Below are 16,682 nucleotides of genomic sequence, written 5' to 3'. Positions count from 1 at the left end.
ATGTAAAGTTAAGTAGGAGCAAAATTAGAAAAACAGTTTCAAGAAAGTGATGAGTCACCCTGTTGGCCTCAGCATGTCTGCGTCTGGGTGAGAGATTCCCTGTTCATCCTTCACTGCTCCATTGGCCACTCAGGCCAAGCGCTGTGGAATAGGTGGCCTCATGCTGGAGGCCTGCGCCTTCTTAGAAGAGGCTTTAGTCTGTGCTTGCCAAAGGACAGAACCTCCTGCCAGCCATCTAACCCTGCCCAGGATTTCACCTTGGTGATGCACTTGCCTAATAGCAGGGAGGACAGCAGCTTTAGAAAACAGACATTTGTGCCCTTCTGACAATATTCTGTCTCTGGTTTCTACATAGATACTCTTTCAGTAATATAAGTAATCCCCTGTACAGACCTTATCCGAGTACCTGTAACATAGTTTGAGACCTGCCCTGGTCTAGAGCTAGATAAATAGGGAGAGATCATTGGCAACTTTTCTCTTGATAGGTTCTAATTTTCCAAGTAAGAGGTTAAGTACACATTGCTGTCTCTTCTACAGGAAAAGAGAAATATCATGTTCATGCAAGAGCTTCAGTATTTGTTTGCTCTGATGATGGGATCAAATCGCAAATTTGTCGACCCTTCAGCAGCTCTGGACCTCTTAAAGGGAGCGTTCCGATCACCTGAGGAACAGCAGGTACAGGAAACCTGTTCTTCATGTTTTCCCTCACACTCTGCGGAGTTTGACATTATGCCTTGTTAGTACTACTGTGATGTGGCTTGATTTTAACTGTGTAATAAATGAACATGACTAAGCAGGACTGTGGATATCTGCCTTTGCCCTTTATAACGCCAAAGGACAGGTGATAAAAAGATAGAGTGTGAGTGAGTGAGTGAGTGTGTGTGTGTGTGTGTGTGTGTTCTGCGGGGGAGTCTGGCTTCCAGAGGGAAGGAGAAATAGTATTAGAAAGAACAGAATCATACAGAGGCTGCTGAAGTAGGAGGACATTGGAAAGTATCTCAGTGAATCCTAGCAAAGGGTCACTGAGAAAAGTTAAGTCCTTTGTCTGCACCTTTGTGTTGGGATGGCCCAGATAGAAAACTTATTTTTAAAGCTACCTATACCTGAGTTCAGCTCTTCTGAGAAATCTCTCTCTTCTAAATGTTGGTGCTTTCTTTTCCCTACCTCCTATTAAAAAACAAAGTTGTCACTATTAGTGGCATAATTTTTTTTTTCTCTATCTAAAGGTCATACAGTTCTACAAAATTCTAAAAACATTTCATAAAAACTTCCTTTCTCTATTCATAAATTGTAGAGGACTACAGTCTGTTCTTTGGACGTTTTTTTAAGGCCCTGCTGGAAGATTTTGTTAGTTTGTTACAAGCAGATGTGGCTGGAAGTGATAGAGTTCCAGTTTCCTCCTAACCACAACTTAGAGGTTGCCTGATGTGCCTTCTGTTTTATCTGTAGTTGCTGGGTTCCAGCATTCCTAGTATCTTCATGATGTTAGGCCCTCAAAAAGAAATCCTTTCATCGTAATAGAATCTTAGTCATTGGTGGGATAAAAGCAAATGTTCATTTCCCTAACTATAGTGTTGGCTCTAACTCTTGTGCCATTTGTACCTCTCTTATAGCAAGATGTGAGTGAATTCACACACAAGCTCCTGGATTGGCTAGAGGACGCGTTCCAGCTAGCTGTTAATGTTAAGTGAGTGTCGAGGATTTGTTTGTACATCCTTCTTACTCACAGTGGTCCAGTGAGAATTATAACATGGGAGAAAATGACTCGTCTCAAGTAGAAATTGCTGTTTTTTAGCAAATTTCATGGGGTAGCCCCTCAGATCTTTGTTGTGGTGTATCCCCATTGCCGATGGTTTTTCCCTCTGAGGATATAGATAATCATGTTAACGTACAATTTTTTACTAAAAGGGCCATAACTGTTAACTTTGTTAAGTCATAGTCTGTGCTGTAAAATGTATTAAAAGGTTAAATCAACCCTGGATGTGAACATGGGGGTATACTATTGCTACATTAAATTTAATCTAAGATGACTTATGAAGTCTAGAGCGTTAGAGAATAGCTTTTATTCCTGTCAGTCACGGACAGAAGTGAAATTCAGGTCAAAGAATACAAGTGTTCTTCATCTAATACAGGTGCTGAGAAATTTGTTTTCGAAATTGTTTTAATTATAGGTAGAAGAAATACATAAAACAGCTTTGCAAATAGCAACTTACATAGTTAATAATTTAAGATGTGCTTGAAGAAATAAACTACAGTTGAGCTTGAACAACACAGGTTTGAACTGCATGGGTCCAAATATATGTGGATATTTTTCCAGTAAATATATTGGAAAAATTTTTGGAGATTTGTCACAATTTGAAAAAGTTTGCAGACAAACTGCTTAGCGATGTAGCTTAGCGATATCAAACAAAAATTAAGAAATTATTTCATGAATATGTAAATTATATGCACATATTTTATAATTTTCTTTTTTTAATTAGTTTTAAGAATACTTTTTAAAAAATTTTTATTGGGGAATATTGGGGAACAGTGTGTTTCTCCAGGGCCTATCATTTCCAAGTCATTGTCCTTTAATCTAATTGTGTAGGGCACAGCTCACTGGCCCACGTGGGAATCGAACTGGCAACCCTGTTGTTCAGAGTTCGCGCTCTAACCAACTGAGCCATCCGGCCGCCCCCTCTTATGATTTTCTTAATGTTCCTTTTCTCTCGCTTACTTTATTGTAAAAATATAGTATATAAAACATATAACATACAAAATATGTGTTAACCTGACTATGTTATTGGTAAGGCTTCCCATCAGCAGTACGCTATTAGTATTTAAGTTTTTAGGGAATCGAAAGTTGTAGTAGATTTTCAACTAGAGGGAATCGGTGCCCATAATCCCCGCATTGTTCAATGGTTGACTGTATTTTAATTCCATTACCATTGTGCCATTGTTTATTTGCAGAACTGCACAAGAAGATTCACTGTTACCTCTATACTACTTCTAAACCTTTACAACATCCATCATTGGATATAGATGTATATATTCGGCGTATGCAAATTCATATGTTTTCTGCGTGTGTGACTCCCCTGTTAGATTTGGCCTCCTTAAGGCCAGGGATCATGCCTTATTTTCTTTGTGTCTTCAGAATTTAGCACAATGCTAGGCATATACTTACTTGTTCAATGAATGTTTGAACTGAAATAATCTGTTCCTTATTTTAGACCATACCTGCCTCTTTGGAGTTTGATGACAGTGTGCTGTGTTTGCTTATGACTGATGGTTGGGTTTTGTGTACTGCTAATCTGATTCAAATGATACAGAGTTGTCTTCTTTTTTAAAAGCAATCCCAGGAACAAATCTGAAAATCCAATGGTGCAGCTATTCTACGGTACTTTCCTCACTGAAGGGGTTCGTGAAGGTAAACTTTCTGTTCTAAATGTTAATGCTAGTCCTGTGACCAAATCTATGTTACTGTGTCCATTTGGGGAGGCTGTATAATGAAAAGCCTTGAGAGTAAGACAAATACAGGTCTGAATATTGGTTCTGCCTCTTAGTGTCTGTAATCGTGGGCAGACTATGTGAGCTCCTGGATCCTCAGTCTCTTCATCTGTAAAATGAGCCCAGTCTTTATCTGAGAGTTGTTATATTGTATAATTTTTGCACTGGCCAAATCTGATATTAATATCAGACATGCAGTGATGTTACTTAATTTTCTCTGAGTTTTTTCTAATGTAATATCTAATCTCAAAAGGTTTTATTGAATTAGATTGCCAAAACTGCTACAGGGGCATAAACTGCATGTTGGACACATACGAGGTGTGATTGAAAAATATGGTAAATGTTTACATTAAAAAATGTGTTACAGTAAAAGATACATTGCTATTAATCCCCCTCTCTTCGACCATACTTATCCCATCGTTCTTGCCACTTTCTGAAGCAGTTCTGGAAGTCCTCTTTTGTGAGAATCTTTACTTTATGCTCCATCATGACAACGCTCTGTGTCACACATAACTTCTGGTATGACAATTTCTGTCAAATAAAAACATTACGGTGTTGTCCTCATCCACCTTATTCACCGGATCTGGCACCATGTGACTTCTGGCTCTTCCCCAAAGTCGAAATGACCATGAAAGGTAAACGTTTTGAATTGATTCAGGCAGGACACTGAGGCAGCCACGACAGCACAACTAATGACACTCATGAAAGAGGACTTCCAGAACTGCTTCAGAAAGGGGCAAGAAGGATGGGATAAGTTTGTTTGAACTTATGGGAGTATTTTGAGGGGGATTAATGGCAATGTGTCTTTTACTGTAATAATATTTTTTAAAATTTAAACATTCACTGTATTTTTGGATCATACTTCGTAAGCTTTTTTCTAACTGGAGGATTTTCAACACATACAAATAGACCAATATAAAAACCCCATGAACTCAGCATCCATCAGCTCATGGCCAGTCATTGCCCATCTCATCCCTATGTACTTACTCCTCTGACATTTTTTTTAAAACCACCCAGTATCACTATCACTCAAAAAAAAAGTATTTCTTAATATCAAATATCTAGTCAGTATTCAAATTGTTAATTTGTTTTATAATTATGTATATGGAGGGAGAGTGTATTTATTTTTACAGTTTGTTTTAATAGGATCCAAATGTGTTTCATTTATGATTGGTTGATATGTCTTTTAAGTCTCTTTTCAAAATCTGTACTCTTCCCCGTCATTCTCTTTTCTTGAAGAGTGTGTGTGTGTGTGTGTGTGTGTGTGTGTGTGTGTGTGTGTGTGTATTTGAAGAAGCTGAATTATTGGTTTTCTAGTATTAGTATTCCCCATACTCTGAAATTTTGCTGTTTGTATATCCGTGATACAGTTTAACATGTTCCTCTCTACTCCTCTTTTTGTAAATTGGTAGTTGGAGCTAGAGTTTGACTGGATTCAGGTAAGGCTTCTTTTGACAAGACAAATTCACAGGTGGTGGGACAGTCTTGATTAGGAGGCATTTGATACCTGAATGATGTCTTCCTATTTGCAGTGTTAGCAGTTAATGATCAATCCTGGACTCACTGGCTCATTAAAAGTTGCCAAACAGGCTTATGTGCACTTCTAAACAGTTCTCAGGATGTTGCTGTATTAAGATACTGTCTCTGTGGTACCAGAAAAAAAGGCTTTAGATAGCATTAGTGATGTCTTTTAAAAAGCAATCTGTTTCTTTGTCTAGGAAAGCCCTTTTGTAACAATGAGACCTTCGGCCAGTATCCCCTTCAGGTAAATGGTTATCGCAACTTAGACGAATGTTTGGAAGGGGCCATGGTGGAGGGTGACATTGAGCTGCTTCCTTCCGATCATTCAGTGAAGTATGGACAAGAGGTGAGTTTGGGTATTTTTATTTGGTATGCCAGTGACAAAGCCAGTTAAGTAGGACTGAGCTTTTTTGGCAAATGGTTTTCCCATCCACATGTTAAATAACTTTACATTTAACAGAACTTGAACTAGTCTGAAGTTTCTCATGAGTTGATATGAGTTAGTGAGTCTTAGTATTTGATAAATAAATTCTTTACTAAAAGTATGAGTTTATCATATAAAGGTTGTATGCTGCTTCTGATGTTTTAAGTATGATCAAGTTTCTCTCTTTCTGTTGAAGCCTACCTGTACCTGAGTAGGGAGAACCCACTGCCTCCATATTTTCGGAGGGTAAAAGTACAGTGATTAACTCCTATGGTATGCCATTTAGAATATTTTCCCTATTATAGCATTTACTGTTTTCAATTGTAAATTTTGCCTTTGCTTTAAAATTTTTTTAATTTTATATTTATTTATTTATTTTTGTGGGTTGGAAAGAAAGGGGGAAGTTAAAGGGAGAGTAAGGGTAATTAATATCTCAAAATTTCAGCGGGGTTAAGAATTAGTGAGTTGCATTTGTAACATAATTGTCAGCACCACACAGCTCGGATTGTTCTCCTTTCACCATACATTTTGAGACAAAATTGTGGCTTCTCTGAATCCAACTCAATAATTGCTACAGGAGAAAGAAAAGATTTCTTGAATTAAAATAGGGAGCCTAACATGAGCCTTGTTGAAGTGCATTAGCGGTGGAGCAGGGTTGGAACTGAGAGAGAGTTACTGCCTCCCTAGCTTTTCAAGGAAAGTGCTAATTCCTGATTGGGAGGCATGACATCTGCACCATCTGTGCAGAGCTGATGCATGCTCTTAAAAAGAAGTGTTCATTAGCTACTTAGCCCTCTGGAGACTTTTATTCAAGGATGGGAACTCTTTATAAAATATTTATAAACAAAATCATTATGCTTGTTTAGATTTAGCCCTGAGTTAGTCAGACAAGCTATCTGGATTCACCTTGTGCCGACAAGGGTATGTGAAGGGAACATAGTTGTTTGTTGTATCTTTGGTAAAGGGAACATTTTAAGGCTGTTCGTGCAGACCTCTGGCATACAGGTGAATTGAACAGAAATGCCTTTCCTGGTTGAGCTTTTCCTCATCAGTGTTCAGTGACAGTTGAGATCTTTTGTATAAGTCAGGGCTTTCCTTTCTTGAAACTCAAGGTAACATTGTAAGTTCATTTGTCTGGGTCCCTTAGGAGACATCTGTAAATTCTTGGAATTTAGAGATTTTCTGAGAAACTTGAGAAGTCATAATCATGAGGCTATTTCAAGTTTCCTTTTTACATATAAAGGGGATTCAGATTATGTTAATAGACTATAAATAAATAGTATATAATATATACACACATTTTTGGGTTTTTTAGCTGATTCATGGAAACATTTGTCTCCTTAAGTTATACGCTGCTGAGATCATACTTTTTAATTCTTTGGTTAGGCTAGCCATTTTCTTCAGGTTTTGAATATCTTTTCAGTAGTGATGGCTTAATGTATGGGTTGTGTAGTTGCTTAGTGCAGTTCACATATTTAAGGCTGGTTATTTCTAAGGATGACATATGAGCAGAATATTGTTGACTGGCTCATAAATTTGGAGTATTGAGAAATGTTTAACCATATCCTCTAAGAGGGCATGATTCTAAGTGGTCATTTCCTTTAGGATTTAAGATTAAACGAAAGCTCTAGTATGAGTTTGATTTGAATATAAATCCTATACCAAAAAAAACAAATACGATGAGGAATATTTTGTATCTGTCTCTTGCCATATCCTAAAAATAACTTATTTCTTCTACATTTCTATTCCTGACATAGTGTTGGTTTACAAAGCTACCTCCAGTGTTGACCTTTGAACTCTCAAGATTTGAGTTCAATCAGTCCCTTGGTCAGCCAGAGAAAATTCACAATAAGCTGGAATTTCCTCAGATCATTTATATGGACAGGTGAGTTCTGTGGTTGATTGTCTTCTTGATGCATTGCAGAAGTGAGTCCATAGGTTGGTTGAAAAGTAATTGTGGTTTAAAAGGTTAAAAATAATTGCAAAATCCGCAGTTGCTTTTGAACCAACCTGATATATTGTGCACAGGAATTACCTGGAGGTCTTGATAATACACAAATTTGGATTCAGTGAATCTAGGTTGGGGCCAAGAGTTTGTATTTCTAAGAAACTCTCATGGTGATGTTAATGATGCTTCTGATCTCTGGACCATAATTTGAAAAGCTAGGCGTTAGGTGAAAGCCCTGCTAATTTGGGGGTGAAGATAGTATGTGGAGTAACCATAGTGTATTAATTCTTTCTAGTCCGGTTTATTGATGTATAGTTGATATACAAAAAAAAGTTACCATTCTTAGGTGTACAGCCATTGAGTTTTGACACATGTAGATAGCCTAGTAACCACCATCACAGCCAAGATACAGAATATTTCCATCACCCAGAAGGTTCCCTTCTGCCCCTTTGCAGTCCATCTCTTTTCCCCACTCCCAGGCCATGGCAACCACTTACTTGTTTTCTGGTCCATTAGTTACACATTTCTAGGACATCATAATTAATAACATTAATATTCAATATGTACCCTGTTGTGTCTTTTTTCATTTATGATTGATTTTGGGATTCATCCATGTTGTTGCATGTATTAGTGATTTGTTCCTTCATATATTGAGTAGTATTCCATTGCATGGATGTACCACAATATTTTTTTCCATTTGCCAGTTGATGGACATTTCAGATGAATCTACTTTCAGGCTATTATGAATAAAGTTGTTATGAACATTCACATAAAATTCTTGGTGTGGTTTTTAGTGCTTCTGGGTATAATACCCAGGAGTGACGTTTCTGGGTTGTATGAAAAATGTATGTTTAACTTTAAAAGAAATTTCCAAGGTGTTTTCTAAAGTGGTTGTATAATTTTGCATCCTACCAGTGTTGTCTGAGAGCTCCATTTGCTCCAAATCCTCGCCAATATGTAGGGTTAGCAGTCTTTCTAATTTTAGCTGTTATAGTAGATTTGTAGGAATACCTTTTTTTTCTTTTTATTTATATTTCTGTGATAACTATGTTGAGCATCTTTTCATGTACTTAACTAATGGTCATTTGTATATTTTCTTTGGTGAAGTGTCTGTTCAAACCTTTTGTCTACGTTTTAACTGGGTTGGTTGTATTCATACTGAGTTGTAAGAGTCCTTTATATATTTTAGATACAAATCCAAATATTTTCTGTCTATGCTGTCCCTATTTTCTTTCAGTGTTTTTAGAAAAGCAGGAGTTTTAGTTTTCATGAAGTGTAATGTATCAGTTTTTCTTTCATAGTTTGTATTTTTGTGTTCTGATTAAGAAATGTTTGCCAACCCAAGGTCACAAAGATTTTCTTCTATTTTTCCTTTCTAAAAAAATTGTAATTTGAACTCTTACATTCATGATTCATGCCTATGACCCATTTGGAGTTTATTTATAGTACCAGATAAAGTTTTTTGTTTTTTTTTTCTTCCGTAATAAAGGGGGAAAGAAGGCATGTGGATGTATTCTAGCACCATTTGTTGAAAAGACTCTTCTTTCCCCCATTGAATTAGCTCGGTATTTTTGTCAAAAATTAATTAAGCTTATATTTGTGGGTCTGTTTCTGTCTATTGTCTAATCTTATGCCAGTGCCACATTGTCTTGATTACTGTGGTTTTATTGTAAATCTTGATATCAGAGAGTGTAATTCCTCCAATTTTTCCTTTTTTCAAAATTATTTTGGCTATTCTCGTCCTTTGCATTTCCATAAAAATATTAGAATCAGCTTGTTAGTTTCTATTTAATAGCGATTGGGATTGTATTGAATCTGTAGATTAATTGGGGGAAATTGACATCTTAATTTTTACTTCTTTAATCCATTTACTTAAGTCTTTGAATTTCTATCAATTTTGTAATTTTTAGTGTACAAAGCTTGCACATATCTATTAATCCCTAAATTCATGTTTAATGTTATTGTAATCTTTTTTAATTCTATTTGTTCTTTATGAGTATACAGAAATGCAATGGATATTTTCCTCTTTTTTTAATTGACTTCGTATCTTTTGGCGTTGCTAAATTTGTTTATTAGTTCTGATGCATTTTTGTGGATGCCTTGAGATTTTCTATGTACATGACCATGCCATCTGTGACTAAAGGCAGTTCTACTTCTTCCTTTACTATCTGTATGCCTTGTATTTCTTTTATTTCTTTACTTTTTTTTTTTTTTTTAATGTCATTGCACTTCCTTTTCCTCCCTGGAGAAAGCTTTCAGTCTTTACCATTAAGTATGATGTTAGCTCTGTGTTTACATGGATGCCATTTGTCTGATTAAAGAAGTTTCCTTGTATCCCTAGTTTGCTGAGACTGTGTCATTAATGTTTTTAAATATAAATTGTGTTTGTGGGCTTATTTGCTTAGGTACATGTACAGGAGCAAAGAGCTTATTCGAAGTAAGAGAGAGTGTATTCGAAAGTTGAAGGCTGAAGTAAAAGTCCTACAGCAAAAACTGGAAAGGTGAGTCGTGCTTAGAAATATAAAAGAGTAGAACATTAAAATCAAATAATTTGCTTATATTTAAAATTAATTCAGAGTTAAGTATGAACTAATATGTTTTATAAAGTAGCTAAGAAAATTTTTCTAAGTGTGAAGGAGTCTTCACAATGAGCTAATTAATCATATTCATGGGCAGAGTAGTCCCAGGGGATTTAAGCGACCCTGAGTCACACAGTGTATTGGCAAGTGTATTGCAGAGAACCGAGGTACTGATTTTATAGCCCTTTACTTTTTCTACTCCCCTTGTCATCTTTTTCACAAACATGAGAAACGTAACTGTCACAGTACTCCAATCCCTTTGTCTTGGGAAAGCAGTTTCTGGAGTGTCTAGGAAAGGTAAAATAAAACAAAATAAAATAAAATAAACTACAATGCGATTCTACCTAGAGCACTGCTAACTGCTTAAAAGGGCTAATATTTCTGGTACATACAAAGTCCTTTGTCTTATGGGGAATCATTCTTTTTTGTTCATTTGTTTTGCACTGTTTCTGTGGAATCACCCTATGACTTCTAAGGAGGAGTCAATGTAATTTTTTTCTAGTCAAGATAGAGCCTGTTGATTTAGCATTTAAGAAGATTTCAGTAGATTTTTTCCCCCTTTATCTGCTTAACAATTTTGCTGCTACCACCACTCTACCTCTACCCACTTTGTTATAGGTCGTTAATTTCCCTGAGGCAACACTTTTCCATACCTTGCACCTATAGGTCCCCTCTCCCCCAGCGTCCTATCTCTCACTTAGGAGGAACTGGTCCAAAACATATGGTGATGGACCACCTATTTGTCTTAATATAGACTTAAACTGAGGATTGATTCCTAATATACTGTCCTGGAAGTGATTTACAGGACTCTACCTATAGTAGTATTTTACTTTTAGGGCTTTAGTGATACTTTGTAAGATTGGAAAGTTTTAAATGTATGATAGCTCAAAAATACTCAATTTACCAGTAACTAATAAAGCTTTCTGGCTTATGTAGATTTTAAGATAGTGTTTCGGAGCATTTTCAGTATGATATTGCTGTTTTTTTTCAATAAAATGACTTTTTAAATTTCAGATAATTTTCCCGGGGTAATTTTTTTAAAAAATTGCTTGTCTGTGTGTACTCCTGGGAAAATATACAAAAAATGATTAATGGACACTATTAGGTAGTAGAACTGAGATGGGGGTTGGCTGACTTTCATAGTTTGTTTTACACTTTTCGTATTTGACTTTTCCTATCAGGTACTTGTATTACTTTTATCATTTAAAAAAATTAAAAATGTTCACCATTTCTTCTCAGATATCTTAATATAATATTAAAAACAAGGTTTATTATGTACATTATAGATATCTTTTTTGAAACTACTTTTGCTCTGATTCTACTGAATTAATATAGGTGCTGCATTGTATGAAGTAGTTGGTCTAAAGGAATTCAGTAGAAGAACAGGAAAATGATTGTCATAAAATTGAAGATAAGTTTCTTAGAGAAGTCTTTTTCTGAAATTTTACATGAGTATCATTAAAATACAGCAAAGTTGGGAAGAGTTACGGATATAAAATGCTGGCTTAAAATCCTATGACAGATTATTGTCACATTGCTCATAAGAAAATGTTTCCTTTGGTCCAGGCCAGTCTTGTATTGACTAATTCTTTCAACAAACACTGAGGGTTTAAGAAGACACAATAACTACGTCTATGGGAGGGACGAAACTCAGTTTAGTTTGTGTAGTGTAGGAGTTCATGAGGGGAGATGTTCTTTCCAGCATTGGGGGGAATGGCATATTGAGGGAGATTTCATGAAGAAAGTAAATCTTGAAAGATTAAAATAGAGTAGTAGATAAGATAATAGCATCTGGAATTAAGGCAAGGAAATACATCTAAGGAATAGAACAGTTCTTTAAGGTTCTACTAACGTTACATATTCAACATCCTTTTCAATGAAGCTGTAAGTCTCTGTGACTTTGTTACGTACCCTCTAACATGGAGTTGACTTTGAGTTGTGCCATATTTATTTTCCACTAGTATTTTCATTTCATAATGTCCTTTTTAATATAGAAACAGACAATTATTATTCTTCCTAGTTCTATACCTATTTCTTTCTTTTCACTTTATTCAGAGAGGAAAATGTGGAGTGACTCTATCTTTTGTAAATGGAATCCCAGAATTATAGTTTACCTGTACCAACCAGTCAAACAGTTTAATTACTATTTAAACTGTTTACTATAGTGAACTATATAATTCATTAAAGTAAATCTTTTTACTGAGTCTAACATTCTAGTAACAGCAGAATATTGGATATTATTAAAATAATTTGTTAGTTACTTTTGGTTCCATATTTAAGATATTTATTATTTACTAATCCCAAAGAAATCTTTAATAATTTATGCCTGCCTATGCTATTGAATGAGTGTATGAATAATAGGGTACTTAGGACTCTGCAAAAGAAAAATTTGCCAGTTTTCTTAAACTCAGACTTTTATCAACATTTACTTCTCATTTTCAGCTTTCTTTCATTTTTCCTAATTGCAAAGTAGTTGATCTAAAAGACAGCAAGGGAAAAGCACTTGGGTACTAATTCACCAGCATTATTTTCAGATTTGAGTACTGGTAATATTGCTGTTTTTCTTTAAGAAGCAGAATTTATAACTAGGGCCTAAATGTGATACGATATCAAGAGGAAGCATAACTGACCTGACTTTGATTAGGAGCACATTTGAAATGTTTTCTGCCAGGTATTAAAATTTAGATTGTTAGAAATTTTTACTTTTGTAGTTATAGAATTTTGCCCTATAGATTGTTTGAGTAACATATTAGATATTATATAGTATTTAGGAATAAACCTTTCCATTGACTCTTCACACAATAACAGATCTTTTGTCAGCAAGCATCAAAATCCAAGACAGACATGGACAGTTAGAATAGCACTGTCTTTGCCTCATAGGTATGTGAAGTACGGCTCGGGCCCAGCTCGGTTCCCACTCCCGGACATGCTGAAATATGTTATTGAATTTGCTAGTACAAAACCTGCCTCAGAAAGCTCTACGTCTCAAAGTGACACGAGCATGACATTACCACTTTCTTCAGTGCACTGCCCGGTTTCTGACCTGACATCCAAGGAAAGGTAATAAAATATACGAATGTGTATGTATTTTTGGGGGGGGTTAATTTGAAATATGTGCCATCTTTCTATCTGTTCAACACTCACCCCATAGGAGCTCAAGGGCTGTGAACTCTGTCTTAAGGGGAGGATTTTGCCAGCCCCGGTTCCCACAAGTGCACTCATCTTGCCCACAGGGGGGCTGGGATTATTTCAGAGCCTTCTTGAACTGTCTGGAAGAGTTTTGGTGCTCCACCAGGGCTGCCCCGTTTTGAGCTAGCTGTAAGACAGCTGCCACTAAAGGCCTTTCTCAGAGGAAACCTCAGCCCTGCTTTCCCAAACGTCTTATTATCCTGTCTGCTGAAAAGTATGCATGACTAAGTAAACATCCAGGGAAGAGAGACTTATTCACAAACAGAAATTTTAAACATGAAAAGAACTGGCTAGAAATGGAAGCCCAGGTTAGAGGGGCTTATCTAGTGAAGAAACAGGGAGCCCTCTGATTCTGTTCTAGCTTAGCCCGCTGCACCGGCCATGTGGCCTGGAGGAACCACCAGGGCTATCTCAGATCAAATTTGTTGGGTGTGTCTTGACTGATAAAAACACTAGAACCCATAAAAAAAGGGTTAGCATTTTAAGTTTAAGGAACCCAACCATTTCTCCAACTCTAACCCCCCCCCCACACACACACACATACTAATATTGATTTATCCGTGTGTATGCATAGAAGTGCACATCTGGGTAGAACGTACCAAATGTTAAGGACGATTATCTCCAGAGGGTGGCACAGTAAGTCGGAGTGGGGGATTCTTTTCTGTTTATACTCTTCCTCTGGGTGTTTCATACAATGTTTTCATGCTTTTTGTGAAATATAAGTGGTTTTAGTTTTTAAAAAGTAGTTAGGCAGTCTGTTTAATCACATAATATAATACTGCATACCGCCTGATCTTACTGGATTTTAAAGTTACTGTGTGTGTGTGTGTGTGTGTGTGTGTGTGTGTGTGTGTGTTTTCTCTTCTGAGATTGAGATATTTGTTCTCTTGCTTATGTTGGGCTTATTTTTCCATATATGTGGGTCCTTTGGGAAGAGGTTTTCTCCATTATTTCGTATGTGTGAGAGAGCAGGTGGGAGGAGTAGGGACTTAGGGTTTCTTCTAAGTTGAAGCCAAAGGAAGTTTATGTTCTTCAGTTTTGGTGTGAAACAGAAACCTAAGTATAATTAGAAGCTTATATTCCTGCCGATTTGTCAATGTGCAGTTTGTTTGACAATAGTTAATTAGTAGATAAATTAACATTTACTTTACATGCTTTATTCTTAGTTAGTTTAGGGCAGTGGTGTAAATTACTTACCTGAGGCTCCTGCCTTTCCCTGGGTATTTAGCGAAGGAGTGATAGAGCTGGGATTGTCTGCCTATATGTCCTGCCCTCTGTTACTTTTCCAGGATGCTACCTAGTTTGTATTCCTTTGAGTTGGATGTTCAGATGATACTTCATTTTTCTTGTTCTGTATATTTTCTTCCTGGATTCATCTGTCTATCCTACTTTAGTCTGTTGCTTCTTGGAAACTCTATAGTTGATTCCTTGATTCTTCCATCCCAGTCTTCATGTTCTCTCTCCTCCCTTCTTCATGAGAGGCATTATAACAAGTCATTAGACAACATGAGCCATAGACTCAGGTAGATCTGGGTTTAATCCCTCTTCATCATTTGCTAGCTGAGTATGAATTTGGGTAAGTTTCTTAATTTTTCTAAATCTTAGGTTTGTAATTGAATAGTAGGGATAGTAATAGTATCTGTCTCATAAGCAAGTTTTTTTTAAATGAGATGATACATGTAAAGTAAATACCAACTTACAGTTGTACTTTTCCATATAGCAACTTGCTTTATAAAGTGCATTAATTTAGGCCACGGCACATTTTGGAAATTATCGTATTGACGTGATTTTTGTCTTCCTTCAGCGCAAGTAAAGAAAGCTCTTCTCAGGATGTTGAAAGTACTTTTTCTTCTTCTGAGGATTCTCTACACAAGATTAAGATGATGAATAATCCACTTCCATCTTCCCGGTCTTCCATGAAAATGCCTGAACACCCAGCTCCTCGAACAGTCACAGATGAGGAGATAACCTTTGTTAAGAGCTGTCTTCAGAGGTGGAGGAGTGAGATTGAACAAGATATACAAGGTTGGCTCTTTTAGAATTGGTTACTCTTTGCCTTTTCTGTTTGTTTGAATATTTGGAAGTTAGGCACCTTGGATATACTTCCTGTCCTTGCCATATACACTGTTGGATTTTGGGATGGGATTGTGACTTCTTTCATACTTTCAGTTCCTGCAAGATTGGATCACACACACTCCCATTATACAACTATGGAAAGATCCCTCCTAGGTTCCCTCCACAACATTTTAGGAAATTCCTCGATAGCTTAGGCACTCATGACCATCTTTGGGTAGGATTTTTCTGTATCTGCTGATTTTCTTTTTCCCTGCAGGTTATCTGAACTCTGGCTGCAGTTAACCCCTAAACTTAGAATTTATCTTTCCTGGATTTCCACTTTTGAAATTCTTTTCTATATGAAGTATGCTTTACTGAAGGTTAATGAGGCAGAGAATATTTGAGAAATACACACAATATAAAATTGAATTATTCAGCATTGTATTCTTAAAGGTCCTTTAGCCTCATGGTCATGGTCATGTTGCTCAGACTTTTCCTCCTCCCCTTTCTCCTTTTATCTGGGAGCAAAAAATAAAAATGAAAATCCAGATTCCTCCCAAGTTTTCATTCACAGAAGTTTAGCCCTGCCTTACTCTGCCACCTTCCTTCAGGTGCTGTCGCTGGGCAGTTTATTTTACACCCAAGTGACCCATTAAGATTTTTTTCTAAATAGGCTCTTTCTTCTTTAACAAATTTTGGTGCCAATTATGAGAGATAATTTTTTAAAATTTGAATGTAATTATATTAAACTAAAAGCCTTTATAACGTAAAGCTCTAGCTGATTTAAAACTATGTACTCCTTCATGGTTCATAGAGTGAAGTTGAAATCATCAGAACCCCAGATACAGATAAGAAATACTCTGCTTAGTTGGAGCAGCCTATGTGATATAGAAATCATTTTAACTAAGTATTTTTTTTTAACAGATTTAAAGAATTGTATTGCAAGCACTACCCAGACTATTGAGCAGATGTACTGTGATCCTCTCCTTCGTCAGGTAGAATGAAATTGAGGGGAAAGTAGTCAAGGCATGTTCTAATGTTGCTAACAGTAGATAGAAGAAGGATATTGGATAGTTTTCTTTCAAACTGAATGGAAACCTCCCTGAGATATAAGAGTAAATTAGGAAAAAAATAGGTCATGTTCTGTTTCTTTATTTTAGACTTAAAGTAATATATCTCTTGCTACCAATAGAACCCAAAATATATTTGGTTTGATTCTGCCACGTTGTTATTTCTTTGATATATTAGAAAGGTTCGCTGTCAAATATTAATAAAAATTTCTCATTCGATGGTAATTTAAGTAGTACAATGGGGAAAACCTGAACCAGGGGGCCGGTTACCTATCCTTTGTAAAGTGCCATGAGCTTTTGTTTAGCAGCATGCGGTCAAGCTTTATTTCTCTAATGACTCCAAAAGGGTGGTAGGCAGGGCAGAAATTCTTAATATCCACATAAATTTTTGTTTAGAATAACATTCTGGG

At 36.3% G+C, this 16,682-nt stretch overlaps 1 protein-coding gene across 5 annotated transcripts in view; it reads left to right on the top strand.

The window, feature by feature from the left end:
• The window catches only part of USP28 (ubiquitin specific peptidase 28), a 59,897-nt gene that overhangs the window by 30,649 nt on the left and 12,566 nt on the right, over window positions 1-16,682 (top strand). For 3 of the 5 annotated variants that reach the window (XM_081063843.1, XM_081063845.1, XM_081063844.1), the window contains exons 7-15: window positions 538-675; window positions 1,614-1,687; window positions 3,330-3,406; window positions 5,205-5,353; window positions 7,189-7,316; window positions 9,785-9,880; window positions 12,839-13,018; window positions 14,952-15,172; window positions 16,127-16,197. In XM_081063843.1, the coding sequence (XP_080919969.1) occupies window positions 538-675; window positions 1,614-1,687; window positions 3,330-3,406; window positions 5,205-5,353; window positions 7,189-7,316; window positions 9,785-9,880; window positions 12,839-13,018; window positions 14,952-15,172; window positions 16,127-16,197 (1,134 nt within the window). Of the gene's footprint in view, window positions 1-537; window positions 676-1,613; window positions 1,688-3,329; window positions 3,407-5,204; window positions 5,354-5,563; window positions 5,705-7,188; window positions 7,317-9,784; window positions 9,881-12,838; window positions 13,019-14,951; window positions 15,173-16,126; window positions 16,198-16,682 lie in introns of those variants that run through there. The other 2 variants (XM_081063846.1, XM_081063847.1) reach the window with 2 other exon arrangements.

The sequence above is a fragment of the Rhinolophus hipposideros genome (assembly GCF_964194185.1).
Source record: "Rhinolophus hipposideros genome assembly, chromosome: 10".
Lineage (NCBI taxonomy): Eukaryota > Metazoa > Chordata > Mammalia > Chiroptera > Rhinolophidae > Rhinolophus > Rhinolophus hipposideros.
Note: the sequence above shows the minus strand (reverse complement) of the source record. Positions and strands in the feature narration are given on the sequence as shown.